We start from the raw sequence: 19574 nt of genomic DNA, 5'->3' as shown, positions 1-19574 counted from the left end.
AGGGCCAGGTAAGTAAGTCTGTGTAATTAGCAATGCTGGACACTTCTATTTGGCCTTCTCTTGTTATATCTTGTCTCATGCATTCTGTACGTAGCACTGATAGCATGGTTTCCCATCCTTGGCATAGTTGACATTTGAGGACGGACAGTTCTTTATGGGGGGCCGTCCTGTGCACCATAGGGCATCGGGCAGTGTCCCTGGACCCCACCCATGAGAGGTCAGGAGCTCTTCTTCCCCAGCTGTGACAACCAAAAGTGGCTCTAGACATCGCCAATGTCCCCTGGGGAGCACAGTCATAGCACAGTCACCACACAGTCACTGTGTTCACAAAACCTTGCATACTGTTCTTTTCTAAGAGATTTAATGATTTGCGAGGGTTGATTTTTGACTGCACCTGGGCTTTGCCTTTAGACTCTAAGCCCCACTCATGAGTGTCCACCATGCCTGTAGGTCTCAATCACGGGCCTGACCTTCAGCTCTGTTGAATAAGAGCTTCCAGCCTAGTCGTGAGTTGCTTGCCCTTCCTCCCCTCCCTCCACCGGGGGGCAGACAAGGGAGTTACGTTAGTGTTGGGCTGGGATGTAACCTGTTTGCCTGTTTCCTCATCTGTAAAATGGGTACAATGTGAGCACACCCCCTGCCCCCGGAGTGAATTACAAGGGACAATCCACTCCGTGTCTGGCTCAGCACAGCACTCAGGAAAGTGCACTTTTTATGGGGGCTGGCTTTCCCTTGACTGTTGATACTTGCCTGAGGGAAGGAAGGAGAGCGGTGGGCTTTAGCTTGTCACCTCTGAATGTTAGTTAGAGTCTGGGTTATATGTGTTAGGAATGCAGCTTGAATCAACTAGAGAAAAAAAGCGGGGGTAGGGGTTTAATTGGCTCATGTAACGAACTGTTAAGTGGGGTGTGTTAGTTTTCTGGGGCTGCTGAAACAAAATACCACAGACTGTGTGTCTCAAAGCAACAGAAAGTTATTCTCACAGTTCTGAAGGCCAGATGTCTGAAATCAACGTGTCAACAGGGTTGGTTCCTTCTGGAGGCTGGGTGGTTGGGGGAATCCGTTCCATGCCTCTCTCCTGGCTTCTGATGGCTGCCAGCAGTCCTTGGTGTGTAGATGCGTCACTTCCAGTCTCTGCCTTTGTCTTCACGTGGCCTTCTCCCCTTTTTACATTCTGTGTCTGTATCCGAATTTCCCTCTTATAATAAGGACAGCAGACATTGGAGTAGGGCACCCCCTAATAGAGTACGACCTCATCTTAACTAATTACTTCTACAAAGAGCCTATCTCCAAATAAAGTCACACTCCGAGGTTCTGGGTGGACATGGTCTTGGTGGGACACCATTCAGCTGACCACGCAGCCTGTCTCAGGGATGTCCCGAACCAGGACTTTTTTTTTTTTTAATATTTATTTATGTATTTGGCTGCAGCATGCAGGATCTTGTTAGTTGTGGCACGCGGGATCCTTGGTATGTGGGATCTATTTCCCTGACTAGGGATCGAACCCGGGCCCCCTGCATTGGGAGTGCGGAGTCTTAGCCACTTGACCACCAGGGAAGTCCCATGAAACCAGGACTTAAATGCTGTCGAGACCGCTTGGTTCTTGTATCCATTTATGTCTGCTTCATCCCCTCAGACATGCTTCCTTGTTGAGCTTGGATCTGTGGCTGCTTACAGCTTTTTTTTTTTTTTTTTGCGGTACGCGGGCCTCTCACTGTTGTGGCCTCTCCTGTTGCGGAGCACAGGCTCTGGACGCGCAGGCTCAGCGGCCATGGCTCACGGGCCCAGCCGCTCCGCGGCATGTGGGATCTTCCCGGACCGGGGCACGAACCCGTGTCCCCTGCATCGGCAGGCGGACTCTCAACCACTGTGCCACCAGGGAAGCCCTGCTTACAGCTTTGAGTCTCCCCTTTGCCTCGGTAGAAAAAGGGATTCATGCCCCTTTCTTCAGATTTAAAATTGTCTAAATGCTCTGATTGGCCTGGCATGGATTTTGTCCACCGGAGGCCGTAGGAGTGGGGTCCTGTGATTGGCAACGCTAACTAAAACCACCGTTGGTGTTGGGAAGGGGGCAGGAAAAGCAGTTCCCCAAGAGAAAAGAGATGTCACCGCCAGCACAGGAGGGGAAGTTAGGAAGCCCAAACTCAGACATTCACTGCAGTCCACCCTTGGCTGCTTCGTGGTTGAGTTTAACGTCCTTTTCCCAGCTAAGTGTTTGTCAGATAAGACAGGAGACTCATTTTCCAGTTTCACCGCCGGGCTTAGGGAATTCCACGCTAAAGGCTTTCTCCTCCTTCTCTTCTCAGATACCCAAAGACGAGCACATCCTTAGGTTCCTGCGGGCTCGAGACTTCCACCTGGACAGGGCCCGTGAGATGCTGTGCCAGTCCTTGAGCTGGCGAAAGCAGCACCAGGTGGACCTCCTCCTTCAGACCTGGCGACCCCCTGCCCTCCTGGAGGAGTTCTATGCAGGGGGCTGGCACTACCAGGACATAGGTGCGTCTCTTTACCTACATAACATGGAGTGTACACTTGGGTCACTGTCGAATGCACGTTGAATGCCCCTTTTCATCTTATCATCTTATTATTTTTCCTTTTGGCTCTTCTGGGCATCTGGAGATGCCTTTGAGGTGATAACCCAGCCGCGAAGGCAGAGCTGGAATAGACGTTTGGGCTGGAGACAAGATGTTTCTCCCAGGGGCTGGGTCAGCCCACCATTACTTTTTGGCTGCATGAATACTGACTGCATTAGTGTCCTGGGACTGCCTTAGCAGATTACCACAAACTGGGTGGCTTAAAGCAATAGCAGTTTATCCTCTCATTGTTCTGGAGGCTAGAAGTCCAAAATCAAAGTGTCAGCAAGACGGTGCTCCCTCCGAAGGCTCTGGGGGAGATCCTTCCTGCCTCTTCCAGCTTCTGGTGGCCTCAGGTGTTCCTTGGCTTGTGGCCACGTCACCCCAATCTCTGCGTCTGTCTTCACACAGCCGCCCCTCTCGGTATCTCTCTGTGTCCTCTCCTCATCTTTTAAAGACTCCGGGTCACTGGATTTAGGGCCCATACTGATCCAGCATGATTTCGTCTTGAGATCCTTAAGTAATCACATCAGCAAAGACCCTGTTTCCAAATAAGGTCACATTCTGAGGTTCTGGATGGACATGAACTTTGGGGAGGACACTGTTCAACCCACTACAAATATCATCTCTGGATTTTTTATTAATCTGCCATTGATGCCAGCACCTGTTATGCTTTTCAATGTCCTTTAGTTAAAAATTCATATGTATTGATTAGGGCAAGTGCTTGAGTCTCCTGAAGAACCGGTTGACACGCTTGCTTTCAATATACAGTCGGTCTGTGTTATTCATGGATTCTGTATTTGTGAATTTGCCTACTCACTAAAATTTATTTGTAACTCCCAAATCAATACTCAGGGAGCTTTCACTGTCCTTCACGGACAGAGTGACGAAAAATCTGAGTCACCCGACGTGTACATCCATCCCCAGCTGAGGTTGAACAAGTGTCCTTCTGCCTCCTTGTTTCAGCTCCTACTGTAAATGAGTATCCTTTCTGCAGCCTATCTAGTGCCATTTCTTTTTTCTTGCATTTTGTGCTTTTTTGTGTTGATTTCGCATCGTGCAGAAGCACTGTGTTCCTAAGCGCACGAAGGCTGTGATGCACCTTCTGGAGAAAATTCATGTGAGATAAACTCCCTTCAGGCACGAGTTACAGTGCTGTTGGCCATGCGTTCAACGTTAATGAATCAACAATGTAAATTAAACAAGGTGTCCTCAAATAGAAACACATGCAGAACAAAGTTACACACTGATCGATCGACTGACAAAAATGTCACGACCAGAGGCTGGCAGAAACTTAACCTCCTATTCCCCCCTTAGAAGCAGTGGTTCTGAGTTCCTTGATTCAGTGTTCGAGGTGACTTTATAGAAATTAACTACCGCAAATAACAAGAATTGATTGTACATATATAATATATATGAAGGATTATGTAAAAGTATGTAATTCTGTTTCCCTTTTGTCCTCCACTTGCTCGGCCCCGCCCCAAAGATGGCCGCCCCCTGTACATCTTGCGTCTGGGCCACATGGACACCAAGGGCTTGATGAAGGCCGTGGGGGAGGAGGTGCTGCTGCAGCATGTGAGTTGGGGGTCCCCGCTCCTGGGAGCCCCCGGGGTTTCCTGCGGCTGGAGCAGCCAAGTGAACATTCGCCAGCACCTTCTCTGCTTTCCAGGTTCTTTGCGTCAATGAGGAAGGACAGAAGCGGTGTGAAGGGAACACAAAACAGTTTGGCCGTCCCATCAGGCAAGAACCCAGGCAAACTCCCCCAAACAATAAAAACAGCCAAAGTTCACTGGGCATGGATGCCGTGCCAGGCAGCCTGCTAGATGCTTTACGGAAATGTCCTCACCCAATTCTTACAGTTACCCTACGAGGCAGGGGCTCTCAGCATCCCTGTTCTTTATGGAGGGGAAACTGAGGCTCAGAGTGCTGAGGTCTTCCGAGGCTGCTGAGCGGGGAAGGGGCAGAGCTGGAGTTTGAACCCGGTCCTATCTGGCTTGGGCTCGCGGACTTTCTCCCCGTGCCATGCAGCCTCCTGGACTTGGCTTTTCGAGACCAGCACTCCCACCCCAAGAGCCACCCTGCCAGTGTCCCAGGCAGGTGGACCGCGCAGGTGTCATGGCACATCCAGTGACCCACTGCCTCCTCGGGCTGCCCCAAACTCCTATTCCTGAGCGGAGTTTCCCACACCAGTCCTTACAGTGGCATTGCCCCCAAAGGTACTTAACCTTTCTGAGCTGTGGCTTCCTCTTCTGTAAACCCTTCCTAGGGTTTCTTTATGACTTATCAAAACCAATGACTTAATGGGAATTCCCTGGAAGTCTAGTGGTTAGCACTTGGCGCTTTCACTGCTGGGGCCTGGGTTCAATCCCTGGTCAGGGAACTAAGATCCTGTAAGCCATGACTTTAAGAGGTGATGCCAACACCACATAGCACTTCCTGTGTAGCAGGGACTCTTCCAAGCTCCTTGAGTCATGTCACCCTATCACAGCCTATAAGGGAGGGACAGGCAGGACCTGCTACTGAAGTTTTTATCCTGAAATATCCTGATCTTTGTGCAAATTAAGCTCCTTTGCTATTTAGAGCTTTCCTAAAGGGGCATCCATTGGGGTTGGAGTGGGGAATCGATCAATCATCATCCTGGCCAGAAGCAGAATGCCCCCCAGATGGCTCAGATGACAGGGTGTCATGAAGGCACTCCTAGGAGTGGGTGGGCAAGGTGAAGGGAATGAAGCTGGATGGACAGGCTCCCGGGGACCACTTGCTGCAGCCAAACAGTCATTTTCCTAATGAATTGGTTCTAATGAAATGGAGGCACAAAGAGGTTAAGTAACTTAGCCAAAGCCACACAGCACATGCCAGAGCTGGGATTTGAACCCAGGCCATCTGGCTCTGGAGTGTGTGCTCTATTTAGCAGTCAGCATCTTTTCAGCAATTAGTAGTAAAAACTGGCTTTTAATGAGCATGTGCTATGTGCCTGTCCTTGCAGAGAGCTTTACGTAGACCATCTCATTTAATCCTAACAATGGATGAGCTGGGGACTGTTACTGTGATTGCTGCTGTCCTGATGAGGAAGTGCCTGTGTCACACAGCTCTCAGGCACTTGAATTTGGGTGCTTAGCCTTGGTGTGCACACTCAGAGCCTCCATGTTACGTGGCCTCCCCACGGTGGCAGGGTCCACAAGAGTGCCCTGTGGTCCCTGCCCCTTCTGCTCCCAGCGCTGCCTTACTGAGCCTCTCCCTCCATCCCTGTCTGTGGGCTCCCAGGTCCCTGAGGATGGTGTTGGGGGCCCTGGGAGGTGGCCGAGCGAGGTAGAGTGAGGGGGCATCTTTGCCGCAGCTCCTGGACCTGCCTGGTGGACCTGGAGGGTCTCAGCCTGCGGCATCTGTGGCGGCCAGGGATAAAGGCCTTGCTGCGCATGATCGAGGTGGTGGAGGACAATTATCCTGAGACCCTGGGCCGGCTGCTCATCGTGCGAGCCCCCCGCATCTTCCCTGTGCTCTGGACGCTGGTAAGAAAGAGCAGGAGCCTGAGATGGGAGGGGCCCTCTGTGAGCTGCTCCGCCCGATTTTCCTGCATTGTTTCCTCTAATTACCAGCTTTATTGAGATATACTTCATTTCCCATAAAGTTCACCCTTTTGGGAGTTCCCTGGTGGACTAGTGGTTAGGATTCCGGGCTTTCACTGCCATGACCTGGGTTCAGTCCCTGGTCGGGTAACTGAGATTCTGTAAGCCGCGTGGCACAGCCAAAAAAAACCCAAAAACAAACAAAAAGTTCACCCTTTTAAAGTATAGAATTCAGTGGTGTTTAGTTTACTCACAGAGTTGTGCAACCATCACCACCAGCTAGTTCTAGAACATTTTCATCACCCCAAAAAGGAAGCCCTGTCCCCATTAGCAGTTCCTCCCCATTCCTCCCCCCCGCCCCCTGCAACCACTCATCTACTTTCTGTCTCTGTGGATTTGCCTGTCCTAGCTATTTCATGTGAGTGGAATCATACAATGTGAGGCTTTTTGTTTCTGATTTCTCTCACTTAGCATAATGATTTCAGGTTCATCCATGTTGTAGCAAGAATCATTTCTTCATTCCTTTTTATGTCTGGATAATATTCCATTGTATGGGTGGACCACATTTTACATGTCCACTGTCCTGCTTCGTGGACGGGAGAGCCACACTTAGAATTGTACAACATTCCTGGGACTGCTGTGAGCTGATTCCGAAGAGCGTTGGGATCCTGTGCTATTGGGATTTTAAAACTTTTTGCCCACAACCCACTTTATGTGGCCACCTGGTCTCCTCGTGTGGCTCGTGCCTATACACACACACACACACACACACACACACACACCCGAAACAACAGATTCTCAAGTGGTGGTTATCGTAACTACTTACAACATGCTCTTTGCTATTCTTTTCTAGTCCGCTCCACTCAAAATAGGCTAGTCACAGAGCTAAATTGATATCACAACCACTACCGGATTATCACTTGCAGTTGAAAACCACTGCCCTGAGGCCTTGCTCCCGAAGTGTGGTCTGCAGGCCAGAGCAATGTCAGGTCCCTCTCCATCCTACAGACTCGGGGTCAACATCTTACCGAATGCCCTCGGGATTCGGTGCCTGGGAAAGCCTGAGAATCTCTGCTCTCCCTAGAGGTTCAATCAGGGTAGATTTGTGAGTTGAAAGTTAAATGGATTCAGTGTTTTACTAAGTGCCTGCTGTGTGCCAGGCACCTCTCCAGGCCCTGGGGATGCAGAGTGTGTACCCTTGCGTCACGGGGTGTGGGGGGGAGAGAAATCCAATAGCCCCACGTGAGTAACTGCTTCATGATGCCCTGTGACATGGGCTTGGGGACGTTCAGGGTTCTTGGGGAGACTAAGTCAGGGGGCGAGGGGGTGTATAATTTAGGTTGGGGAGCTGAAGACGCTTCCACTGAGAAGGTGACATGGGTTGAGACATGAGGAAGGAGTGGGAGTCAAGTGGGAGAAGGGCGGGAGGAAGGGTGTGGTGGGTAACCTGCACAGCGCGTACAAAGGCCTGGAGGCAGGGCCCGGCTGGGTGCTTCCGAGGGACTGAAAAATCAGTGGCCAGAGGAGGCTGGGAAGATGCTCAGGGCCCAGTGCCTGCAGAGTCCAGGCTGTGGCGAAGATGGGACCTTGTCCTGGGGCAGTAGGGAGCCATGGCAGGACTGTTGGAGGAGAGGACATGAACAGACTTCTGGGGCAGAAAGTTCCCTAGCTTCTGGGGCTACTTTACAGCTCCGTTGGGGATGGGCTGGGGAACAGGAGCTGTGGGAGGGACAGGCAGGATCTGCTACTGTAGCATTTTATCTTGAAATATCCTGATCTTTGTGAAAATTAAGTTTCTTTGCTGTTTGGAGATTTCCTAAGAAGATGCACGTCAGGTGGGGGTGGGAGCCAGTCGGTCGGGGTCCTGGACAGAAGCAGATTCACCCAGGTGACTCCAGTGGGGGTGTGACACAGCATAACTCCTCAGGGGTGTGGGCAGGATGGGGAGGCCCCAGGGGCTGGCCACTGCCGTAAGCCCTGACGACCCCAGGGCTGGAGGGACACGAGGAGGGAATGTCCTTGTTACTGGAGCCCTGAGAGAGCTTCGGCAGGTGAGGGTGGCGGCTGCCAGGGGCACCGGAGCAGGGAGGGAGCAGGGAAGACGCACCCACCTCCCATCTCCTGCTGCCCCCGCCCCCCTTCCCCCACTGGCCACACCAGATGAAAGCCAGTGCACAGAGCCAGGTTGCTGAGGCCCACAGGGACCACCTCCCGGGATGGGGGCTGAAGGAGTGTGACCCACACAGGTGGGATTTCTAGTTCCCAAATGATTTTTTAAAAATATTTATTTATTTAGGCTGCACCGGGTCTCAGCTGCAGCACACGGGGTCTTTGTTGCAGCATGTTTAGTTGTGGCATGCAGACTTCTCAGTTGCAGCATGCATGTGGAATCTAGTTCCCCGACCAGGGATTGAGCCCAGGCCCCCTGCATTGGGAACATGGAGCCTTACCCACTGGACCACCAGGGAAGTCCCCCAAATGATCTTTTGCCTGTGGCATTCCTTGCTGAATTGGCTTGTGCTCTACTGTGCTAAGTGCCTTCCTCCCTCCCCCTTCCCTCCCTCCCTCCCTTCCTTCCTTCCTTCCTTCCTTCCTTCCTTCCTTCCTTCCTTCCTTCCCCAACTATTTCCTGAGTCAGGCACCACCCCAGCATTGGGATGCTGTGAAAAACCAGACTGACGTGCAGCTTAGAGCTTGGTGTTGAAATACTTTCCATCCGGGATAAATGAAACATGGTCATCCACACAATGGAATATTATTCAGCCATGAAAAGGGAGTTCTTTGGTTTTCTTTTTTATGTTTTTAATGAATTTTTATCGGAGTATAGTTGATTTACAGTGTTGTGTTAGTTTCTGCTGTATAGCAAAGTGAATCAGTTGTACATATACATACATCCACTCTTTTTTAGTTTCTTTTCCCATATAGGTCGTTACAGAGTATTGAGTAGAGTTCCCTGTGCTATACACTAGGTTCTTATTAGTTATCTATTTTATATTTAGTAGTGTGTATATGTCAATCCCAATCTCCCAATTTATCCTTCCCCCCCCCATTTCCCCCTTGGTAACCATAAGTTTGTTTTCTACATCTGTGACTCTGTTTCTGTTTTGTAAATAAGTTCATTTGTACCACATTGTTAGATTCCACATACAAGTGATATATTTGTCTTTCCCTCTGACTGACTTCACTCAGTATGGCAATCTCTAGGTGAAAAGGGAGTTGTGACTCATGCTACAATGTGGCTGAACCTTGAAAACATGACGCTCAGTGAAAGAAGCCAGTCACAAAAGGCCACGTGTTGTGTCATCCCATTTCTATGAAATCTCCAGAATAGGCAAAAAAAAAAAAAAAAAAAAAAGCATATTGGTGGTTTCCAGGGGCTGAGGGGAAAGGAAAGGGGAGTGACTGCTAACAGGTCTGAGGTTTCCTTTTGGGGAGAAGAAAATGTCTTGGAATTTGAGGTGATGGTTGCCCAACATAGTGAATGAACTAAAAGCCATCAAATTGTTCACTTTAAAATGGTTAACTATGTTCTGTGAATTACACTTCAATTAAAAAAAAAACAACGTTCCGTCTTGCCCCATCTCCCCCTCTCAGATCAGCCCCTTCATCAATGAGAACACCAGGCAGAAGTTCCTCATCTACAGTGGCAGCAATTATCAGGGTCCCGGAGGCCTTGTCGACTACCTGGACAAAGAAGTGATCCCCGACTTCCTCGGGGGAGAGTGCCTGGTGAGGCCCCAGCCGGCCCTGCGCTTACGGCACGGGGAGGGTCTGTGGCCTCCGAGAGGCAGGGCTGCGGATGGGAGGTGGGAGGAGGGCAGGCCCTTTGTGTGTGCTCTGACGTGGGGAGGGCCTTGCTGGCTCTTTGGGGCAGAGCTTGTCCTCTTTGAAGGAGGGGCCTGACCTTGGTTCTTTCAAACATAGTGAGCAAAACAGAAGTTTCCCGAAAGCTCAGAGACCAGGCCAGGCCAGGCAAAGGCTTCCCCCTCTGTATTCCCATCCAGGACGCTGCTAGGCAGCAGTTAGAGTTTAGCTGCTGGCTTTGCACACTCTGCTGCAAGGGGAGGGGACTCAAATGTCCCAGCGGCCTGAACCCCGAAGCTGGTGTACCCAGAGGGACTTATCCCCAGCCCACAGCCTCATGGCAGGGGATGATCAGGAAACTGTTTCCAGGGGAGGCGGCCCCAGACCCCCTTTTTCCCCCCAGACCACTTTTATTGCCTGCCCTGGAGGGTGAGATGCTAGGCAGGGGTTAACCTATCTCATGACTGTGGGAGGGCAGGCCTTTTCCTTTCTCCAACAGAAATCTCAAAGAGCAAGCTGTCACGATTTCAGGGTAAAGAATGACGTTTCCTGGGCTTCCCTGGTGGTGCAGTGGTTGAGAGTCCGCCTGCCAATGCAGGGTACATGGGTTCGTGCCCCGGTCCGGGAAGATCCCACATGCCGCGGAGCAGCTGGGCCCGTGAGCCATGGCTGCTGAGCCTGCGCGTCCGGAGCCTGTGCTCTGCAACAGGAGAGACCACAACAGTGAGAGGCCCGTGTACCACAAAAAAACAAAAAACAAAAGACAAAAAACAAAAAACAAAAAATGACGTTTCCTAGGAATTTTGCCAAGCTTACCCAGGTCTCCCCAGTTGTCAGGATATATATGCATGTTATAAGTGTGGTTTCAGGGGTCACAGAGCACCTTTCTGTAGGTCAGCCAGGCCTGGCTGGGCCCTGACTGTCTCTGCTGTCTTTGTCCCCCAGTGTAACGTCCCTGAAGGAGGGCTGGTCCCCAAGTCCCTCTACCTGACGGAAGAGGACCAGGAGCACAAAGACCAGCTGCAGCAGTGGAGAGAGACCTACCAGTCGGCCAGCGTGCTCCGCGGGGCCCCCCATGAGGTGCCGGGGTCCCGGCCTGGGCGGGCCTGCTGGGCTGGGTGTCGTTGTAGGTCAGGGACCCCGAAGTGGAGTCTGAGTTGAGGGTTCTTGTGCCCGTGATGTGTAGAGGATGAGGGCTCAGGAGAAACCTGTAAGGAGGGCGGGGCAGAAGCTAAGCCAAGAGCCGGTTTTAGCCGCGGTCTAGCCCAGCCTGATCCGTGAGGAGAGCATGGCAGGGGGCCAGCCTCTTGTACCCTCATATCATCCAGTCACTGGCTGTGGGTCACCCTGCGGTCACCCTGCTTCAGGGTGGATCCTCCCAGGCATTTTTCAGACAGGGGTGGTTCTGTTTGTCCAGAGCAATTCTTGGACTTGGGGTCGGGGCTGAGGGAATGGAGACTGGGGTGGGCACCCACTCCCCTGCAGCCGACTTCCCCACCCCGGCTCCCGCCAGGCTGGACGTTCAGACTTCACCTGTCACCTGTCCCCACGTAGGTCGCAGTGGAGATTCTGGAGAGGGAGTCAGTCATCACCTGGGACTTTGACATCCTGCAAGGGGACGTGATGTTCAGTCTGTACCACACCAAGCAGGCTCCCAAGCCGGGCCCCCGGGAGCCTGGTGCCAGGGCTGGCGGGCAGCTGACAGACAAAGGCTGGGCCCTGGGTGCAGATTACAGCCGTGTGGAGGCCCCCCTCATCTGCCGGGAAGGGGAGAGCATCCAGGTTCTGTTTCTTTCTTTTTTTTTTTTTAATTTATTTATTTTTTTGTCCATGTTGGGTCTTTGTTGCTGTGCGTGGCTTGTCTCTAGTTGCGGCGAGCGGGGGCTACTCCTTCGTTGCGGTGCGCGGGCTTCTCATTGCCGTGGCTTCTCTTGCTGCGGAGCACAGGCCCTAGAGTGCATGGGCTTCAGTAGTTGCAGTGTGCAGGCTCTAGGGCGCATGGGCTTCATTAGCTGTGGCTCGCAGGCTCTAGAGCACAGGCTCAGTAGTTGTGGCGCACGGGCTTAGTTGCTCCGAGGCATGTGGGATCTTCCCGGACCAGGGATCGAACCTGTGTCCCCTGCATTGGCAGGTGGATTCTTAACCACTGCACCACCAGGGAAGTTCCTAGGTTCTGTTTCTTCGTTCATTTATTCATTCATCACTCAGGACTGAGTGTCCACTGTGTGCTGGGTTCTGGGGATACAGCAATGGACAAACTGGACCTGGTCTCTGGCCTCAGAGACCCTGCGGGACAGTTGGGGAGAAAGATTCTGGCAGGGCCCCATCCTCAGAATTCCGAGACTCTTGTCAAAGATGCAGGTTGCTGGGGCCCACGGCAGGAGGGCTGGCTCAGAACCTCTGGGCGTGGGGCCTGGTGTCTGTATCCCTCACCTCTCACTGTGATTCCTTATGCACAGTCACGTTTTCAGAACCCAGGCAACAGAGAAACTGTAGGTCTGGGAACAGCACTCGGACGTGTCACCAGAACGTGAGCCACCCCTGCTGACCCCCACATTCTCCATGAGGCCAGTGCTTGCAGGTCAATCATCACCGGCCTCAAACACACACGCACCCACGCACGCACTGGCGAGCAGTGCAGATCTTACTGGAGGTCTCCTAAGGGAATTGAGCAGACAGCTGTCACATCATACACCAGCACCCCCGCCCCAGGGTCCCACCGAACATCCCAGCCCTTTTTCAAAGTTGCTCTTCTTATAAGAACTAACACCCTCCTGGGCTTCCCTGGTGGCGCAGTGGTTGAGAGTCCGCCTGCCAATGCAGGGGACACAGGTTCGTGCCCCGGTCTGGGAAGATCCCACATGCCGCGGAGCGGCTGGGCCTGTGAGCCATGGCCGCTGGGCCTGCGCGTCCGGAGGCTGTGCTCTGCAACGGGAGAGGCCACAGCAGTGAGAGGCCCGCGTACCGCAAAAAAAAAACAAAAAACAAAAAAAAACTAACACCCTCCTTTCTTGCTGTCCCTCTGCCCTCAACAAACTCTAAGCACATTTAAGCTCCCTTTCCAGGTCTCCTCAATTTGCAAATCCCACTCAGCAGGACAAGAGCCCAACAAAATCCAGGTGTTTAACCAAACCACACCTCTGTTGTCCTATAGCCACACCCCCTAGGCCTTGACCCCCACCCCCCATCTCGATTAAGAGGAAGGCTCTCAGCTGCCAGGGATATGGGGTAACAGTAGAGGGGAAGCAAATGTGGCTTTGGGACACCCCAAAAGGAAGGATTTGCTGGTGGACTGGTTTAGAAAGGTCTCCTGTTCCCTGGTGGACCAGGGCCTCAGGGGCGTGGCTGCTGTGTTTCAGGGCTCCCACGTGACCCAGTGGCCTGGCGTCTACCTGCTCCAGTGGCAAATGCACAGTGCCCCTGGCCACACGGCCTGCAGCCTCCCGGGCGTGGAGGATGTCCTGATGGCCCTGCACAGCCCTGGCCCCAGGTGCAAACTCCTCTACTACTACGAGGTGCTGGCGTCTGAGGACTTCAGGTACGAGGGGCCCCCGACTCCCCTCCAGACCAGGCCCACAGCATGCCTGAGGCCACTTCCTTCTGGGCCAGGGACACTGGATTCACCTCCTCTGCTTGCCCTCAAGCTTCTCCAGGGGTGGGGCCCTGGCATGGGTGTTGTTAAACTTGCCCGTGGCTCAGCGCCCTTTCATGAGCGATCAGATCGCTGTGCTGCTTCAGCCTCAGCTGCAGAACCCTGCCTTCAAATGAAGCCATGCACAGAAGCCTAACATACCAGATCGATTGGTGGGGGGAGAAGGGGAGCCTGAGCCCTCCTATGTGTACCTCCCCTCACTCCTAGAATTCCATAAAACTGGGTTTGGACTGCTCTAGAACATTCTAGAATAATGCCTCACAGACAACTCTCCCCAAGTGTTGCTGTCAGAGAGACAGGGATGTGTAGTGGTTAAGACCTCCAGCACTTCCTGGTTGCTCTGTGACCTCAGGCAAGTCACTTTAGTTCTCTGAGCCCCAACTGTTAAATAGGAGCCCCTACATCATGGGGCTGTCCTGAGGATGAGATGGTTGGGGGAAGCCTGCCCTTCACCTGAGCATACAGTAAGCACTCAATAGTGGTTTCTTCCATACCTTGTGTTTTATCTTTTAAAAACAAGTGTGATTTTGCATCCTGCTTCGTGATATATCTGTGTAGTTTCCTTCTAAAAATGATGCTTTAAATTGTTTACCGATGAGTAAATTTGAGGCTCCAAGAGGGTACTGAGTCTGGACCCATATCCAAGGCAGAGCTCCAGGGATCCTAGGGGCACATGCAGCTGGCACAGGAAATGCTGGGCCTGGGGATTCCCTGGCGGTCCAGTGGTTAGGACTCCACGCTTTCACTGCCGAGGACGTGGGTTCAATCCTTGGTTGGGGAACTAAGATCCCACAAGCCATAAGCACACCCCCCCAAAAAGAAAAGAAATGCTGGGCCAGCATCTTTACTCCAAAGGGAGACCCCACAGGGTGTCAGAGGGTGGTGATTCCCTTTGGGAAGCAGCCTGTTTTGGCCATTGGGGCTCAATGTGGGAGAGAGAGACTGAGGTCCAGAGGCACTCAGACACATAGACACCTGCCTCTGGGGTCTGCTGCCGTCGGAAGGGCAGGTGGAGGCTGAGGGGTGGGCCGGATGCTGCTTGCCAGCCTGTCTTGTCTGGTCAGTGTGGGGGAACCTTGCTGCCCTGACCTTCAATAGTGTCAGGAGAGAACCAGTTCAAGGCTGCTCTCAGTGGGCAACCGGTGGCCCTGGGGAGGCCAGACAGATAGGGTCTGCCATCATGGAGCAGGAGACCACGTATCCACACCCGAGCACCGATAGATGCCATGAAGTTATTCCAGCCTGGGGTCCTTGCTCAAGGTCACACTCCAGGAGGTGCTAGAGGCCTTAACATAGGGCGCTGTCAGAGCCCAGGACCAGGCCTGGCACAGGGTGGGCAGGGGTGCGGGGGTGTGGGGGAGGTGTCTGGGAAGTGACATTGGAGTTGAGATCTAGGCAGTGTGCACACGATCACCTGGAGGGCTCGTCAAAATGCAGACTCTGATTGTGCAGCTCTGGGGCGGGCCGGAGAGTCTGCAGCTCTAACAAGCTCCAGGAGATGCTGGTGCTGCTGGTCCCCGGACCACACTTTGAGTAGCTGGGCCCTAAGGCTGCACTCTCCAACCCGGTAGCTCCTAGCCAAAGGTAACAATTTAAACATAGCGATTAGAACTAAATAAAATTAAAAGTTCGGTTCCTGGTCACACTAGCCACATCTAGAATGCCCAGCAGCCCCATGTGGCCAATGGCAGCCATGTTGGATGGCGCAGATATGGGACATCTGTTATTTGTCATAGCAGAAAGGTCTCCTGGACACTGCTGCTCCGTAGTCTGGAGTGGGATTTGACTGGGCAAATTGGGCAGGAGAAAAAGGCTTCTGGCAGCAGGTGTAGACGCACAAGGTCCCACGATGGGAGGCAGGTGTCAGAGGAGCTGAAAGGAGGCGGAGAGGGGAGGCTGGAGATAACGGGGTCCCCTCTGCGCCATGCTAGGCCCCCGGGTCAGGGAAGCCCCTGAATGGTAGGTGGAAGGCTGGGCTCTTCTTGCGGGGAAGTGGGTGCAGGGAAATGGGCTGGGCTTCGTTTCTCATCACAGCTTCACTTGCTTTTACCTCTGCACTTGCCCTCTGTGCCTGGGGCGGTTACCAGCCTTGTGGAGAGGGCCCTGGGGCCTCATTTGCACCCAGGGCTGTGTCACCACCAGAAGGCAACGTGCGTGTTCTTCCTCCCCAGGGGCTCCATGTCCAGCCTGGAATCCTGCACCAGCCGCTTCTCCCAGCTCAGCGCCACCACCTCCTCCTCCGGCCAGTCCCACAGCAGCTCCCTGGTCTCCAGATAGTCAGTACCGAGCCCTGCGGGGCAGCCTGCTCGCCTCCCACATCCACAAGTATCCACGAGGCCTGGGACCATGTGGGCTGCAGCCCTGGATCTGGACATAGCCAAAGTCGGGCTGGCTGGAGCCCTGTGGGCTCTTGAAGTGGTGAGAACAGAATCATCTCCGATGGGGCTTCGCGTACGAAAAGCCAAGGGGTGGGCTAACCACGTTCAGATCTGGGGGCTCAGGGATGTCATCAGGCTCAGTGCCCCCCTGCACCCCGCCACCTCTGGCTCTGCTTCCCTGGGGTGGCCTCCTTCTCAGGGGCCTCCTAAGACTATTGGGGTTCCCCCCATAAGAAGCAGGAATGTTGGGTGTTCGCCATAGCATCTAAACCCGTAGTGATGCCCTGGGTCCCAGGATATGCTGGTGAGCAGTCATTTGAGTTACAGGCCCCACTCTGTGGGGGAGCCGCCTACCCTGGACTTGAAGTTCATTTTCCCAGCACATGACTGGGCAGGCCTAACCCTGACCACCCCTGACTTGAAGAGGGTGGGAAGGCCCAGGTTTTCTGCTGAGTTCCAGGCAGTGATAAAGCGGCTCTGGCTATCTTTATACTCTCTGGAGGTCCCTTTCTCTCCTGGGAATCTGTTTAATTGAAATTTTTTGGTTGTAAGTCACCTCCCAGTGGCTTAAACAAAAAAGGGTAACCAATCATGGGTGCATGTAACTGGCCAGTGTAGGAGGACTTGCTTCAGGTAAGGCTGGATCCAGGCTCTCAATGTGTCATCAGGACTCCCCTGTGGGGTGGGGGCTATGACTTTGTGGCAGCTGCCCTGGGTCAAATCTGACCCCCAGAACCAGCTCCAATATTGAAAGACTTTCCCCGAGTTCCTGCATGGGAGGGGTGTGGGTCTCCTTGGGGTCTGAGGACATTTCTCCTTTCATTTCCTGGGCCTGCAAAAAGGCAACAGGTCAGAGGTCACCACTGGCAGCCTGCAGTCTGATCTGGCCTGCTTTTAATTTTTTTTTTTTTTTGCGGTACGCGGGCCTCTCACTGTTGTGGCCTCTCCCGTTGCAGAGCACAGGCTCCGGACGTGCAGGCTCAGCAGCCATGGCTCACGGGCCCAGCCGTTCCACGGCATGTGGGATCTTCCCGGACCGGGGCACGAACCCGAGTCCTCTGCATCGGCAGGCGGACTCTCAACCACTAGCGCCACCAGGGAAGCCCCCGGCCTGCTTTTAGTGTTTTTGTTTTTTGCCTAAACAAAAGGTTTAAAAATTGGGGCATTTCACACAGAAATCAGGATTTACAGCTTCACTTAAGCATATAGGAGTGTTGGCCAAACAGAGCCACTATTGCTGTGTAAAGACAACACAGCTGCGCCCCTGGATGGGGCCACCCCAGTCCCCACCCCTCTCTATCAACCCACCGCTAGCCCACATCACTCACTTGCATTATCTGCCTGGGAGGGACTTCACTGAAGTAGCTCCACAGTCTGGGGCGAGAGACTCAGCGTTACTCTCATCTCACAGCTTTGCTTACAGTTGGGGTTGTCTCTGGCCGACACCCAGAGTCGCTGGGCCTTGCCCAAGGGGTGGGTTCACAACCAAGGGGATGTCACCTCCATGCAAGCTCGACATGACGGGGCAAGGACCTACTTCCATGCCACCCTCAACCCCATACCTGGAGTAGAGGGAAGGAGCCGTCCTCAGAGACCCCCTTCTCCCTGCAGAGAGGGAGCCTTGCCCACCTTTAAGGTTTTCAGTTCACTTCTCAGATATAGGAACAAAATCCCAAACTCTGTATCCTGCATTAAGGTGTATGTGTACATGCATGAGGGAGAGAGAGAGGGAGGAAGATTGGAGACATTCTTAAAACTAATTGCTCCCATGTCACCAGGCGTTTATCGCTGGGAGCAATCTGCAATATTTTCAACTATCTTTAGGTGAATTTCTAGCTTGTCTCTACAAACTAGAAGCATTTTGGGGTAAGCTGCCCTGGCACTCCCCGCACACTTAGTGTCTAGGACTAGCCCCCAGTGAAGGATGGAGAAGCCTTTCCTTCACTTGAGTTTATAAGTAGCTTTTGATAAGTGGAACCTGGATCTGCTGATTCCAGAGAGGAAGGTCGGCTATCAGCTGTGCAGACTTAGCAGCAGCAGCGATAAGGAGCCTCAGCCCTCTCTTTTTGAGAGCTTGCTCTCCTCCCCACCTCGGGAGAGCCCCAGCTTCAACAGGTTTAAGCAACAAAGGGAATTCCCTGGCTCCTGTAACTGGGATGGCCGAGGGTGGTGCTTGCTTGCTTCAGGTACGACTGCATGCAGGAGCCCAGTGTCCTCAGGCTCATGTGCTGATCCTTAGCCTCACCCAGGCCTCTTGTTTCTGCATCACTTTGCATGCTGGCCTGTCCTCTTGTCCACCTTCAGGGGAAGGTGGCTGCCAGCAGCCCCTAGCCTACAACCACAGGGCTCTCAATCTCTAAGCCAGAAAGAGACTCTTTCCAACTCAAATCCCAGAGAAGGCTCTGACTGGCCCTGGGCAAGTCACGTACTCACTCTTGTGGACATACTGGCCAAGAAGCTGGGGGTCCTGTGATCGACATTCCCTCCAGAAGCAAGAGTGGAGTAGGGGAGGGCCAGTCACCCAATGGACAAAGGGAGCTGGGCCACAGGAGCAGCAGGTGGCCACAGTGGCATCTGCTATTGTTCTTCTGTGCTGGAGGTCCCTGGGGCCCATGTTGGAGCATCATCAGTCAGTAGCCATTCTTCTTACCTTTGGGAGGCTTGGGGTTAAAAATCCCAGGAAGCGCTGCCAAACTCTTGGCTTCTGAATTCCCCAGACCCCAGGGCTGGAAGCTCCTTGCCTTGGTTTCTTCTTCCATCTTGTTCATTAACCTATTGTGGCCAGGACAGAAATGGCCCATTAGCAATAGGACCTGCCCAGGCACTGGGTTTAGGAGCCTGGGTCATAAAATCTCGACAAAGTGGGGTTCAAGCCGCAGCCATCCTTTCACTAGCTGTGTGACCTCCAGCAGGTGACCTAACCTCTCTTTGCCTAAATATCCTCATCTGTAAACTAGGGATAGCAGAGCCTACCTCATTCACTGGGTTGTAGTGGGATGAAACAAGAGTGGCTGTGAAGTCCTCAGCCTGGCACATGGAAAGCTCTTGATAAAAGTCAATGGTTATTCTGATTATTTAATGCTTCTCATCCAAAGACTCCAGACTTCCTGTGAGGACATCCGTCACTGTTTTACACACTGTGCATCTGGAGAAAAGTGGGAGATTGGGATACTAGTTACCTCTGACTTTCCCTTTTTAGAAACTGCTTGTGTTCTCTGGGCACATCCACTCATCTGTAAGAGCATCATTCCAAGTGGTGTTTCCCTCAACAAGCTACAGAATGTTCTCCCCACGGGTTGAGACTTTTTTTTCCTACCCTGCATCTGGAATTTCTCCCCCTGTAAAATGAACTGATCACACAGTCTGTTTCAGCCAGGAAAACACGATGTTTCTTGTTCACCGGATCGTTTGCTCCAACCAGAAGCATTAAACGTTTTAGATTTGGATATACCTCTGTTGTCTACTTCCTAGAACCCTGGAGGTTTCCCTGGATTTGTTCAAGAATTACTCAGCTGTTGCTTAAAAGACTCAAGAGCATGTTCAACAGGGGTGACATCACCCTTAAGGGGTTGCAGATTGGTTCTCGGAGGGAAGAGGGTGG

The 19574-nt window shown here is 52.8% G+C and overlaps 1 protein-coding gene across 1 annotated transcript in view; it reads left to right on the top strand.

The window, feature by feature from the left end:
* The window catches only part of SEC14L5 (SEC14 like lipid binding 5), a 41651-nt gene extending 22345 nt beyond the window's left edge, over positions 1–19306 (top strand). Inside the window, exons 7-16 of the mRNA XM_082671436.1 lie at positions 2307–2496; positions 4060–4148; positions 4243–4313; positions 5911–6082; positions 9734–9868; positions 10889–11023; positions 11498–11725; positions 13303–13481; positions 15767–16013; positions 19173–19306. Of these exons, the coding sequence (XP_082527562.1) occupies positions 2307–2496; positions 4060–4148; positions 4243–4313; positions 5911–6082; positions 9734–9868; positions 10889–11023; positions 11498–11725; positions 13303–13481; positions 15767–15872 (1305 nt within the window). The 3' untranslated portion in view covers positions 15873–16013; positions 19173–19306. The remainder of the gene's footprint in view (positions 1–2306; positions 2497–4059; positions 4149–4242; positions 4314–5910; positions 6083–9733; positions 9869–10888; positions 11024–11497; positions 11726–13302; positions 13482–15766; positions 16014–19172) is intronic.
* The last annotated feature ends 268 nt before the right edge of the window (positions 19307–19574 follow it).

This window comes from Grampus griseus (genome assembly GCF_964374135.1).
Source record: "Grampus griseus genome assembly, chromosome: 14".
Taxonomy (NCBI): Eukaryota; Metazoa; Chordata; class Mammalia; order Artiodactyla; family Delphinidae; genus Grampus; species Grampus griseus.
Note: the sequence above shows the minus strand (reverse complement) of the source record. Positions and strands in the feature narration are given on the sequence as shown.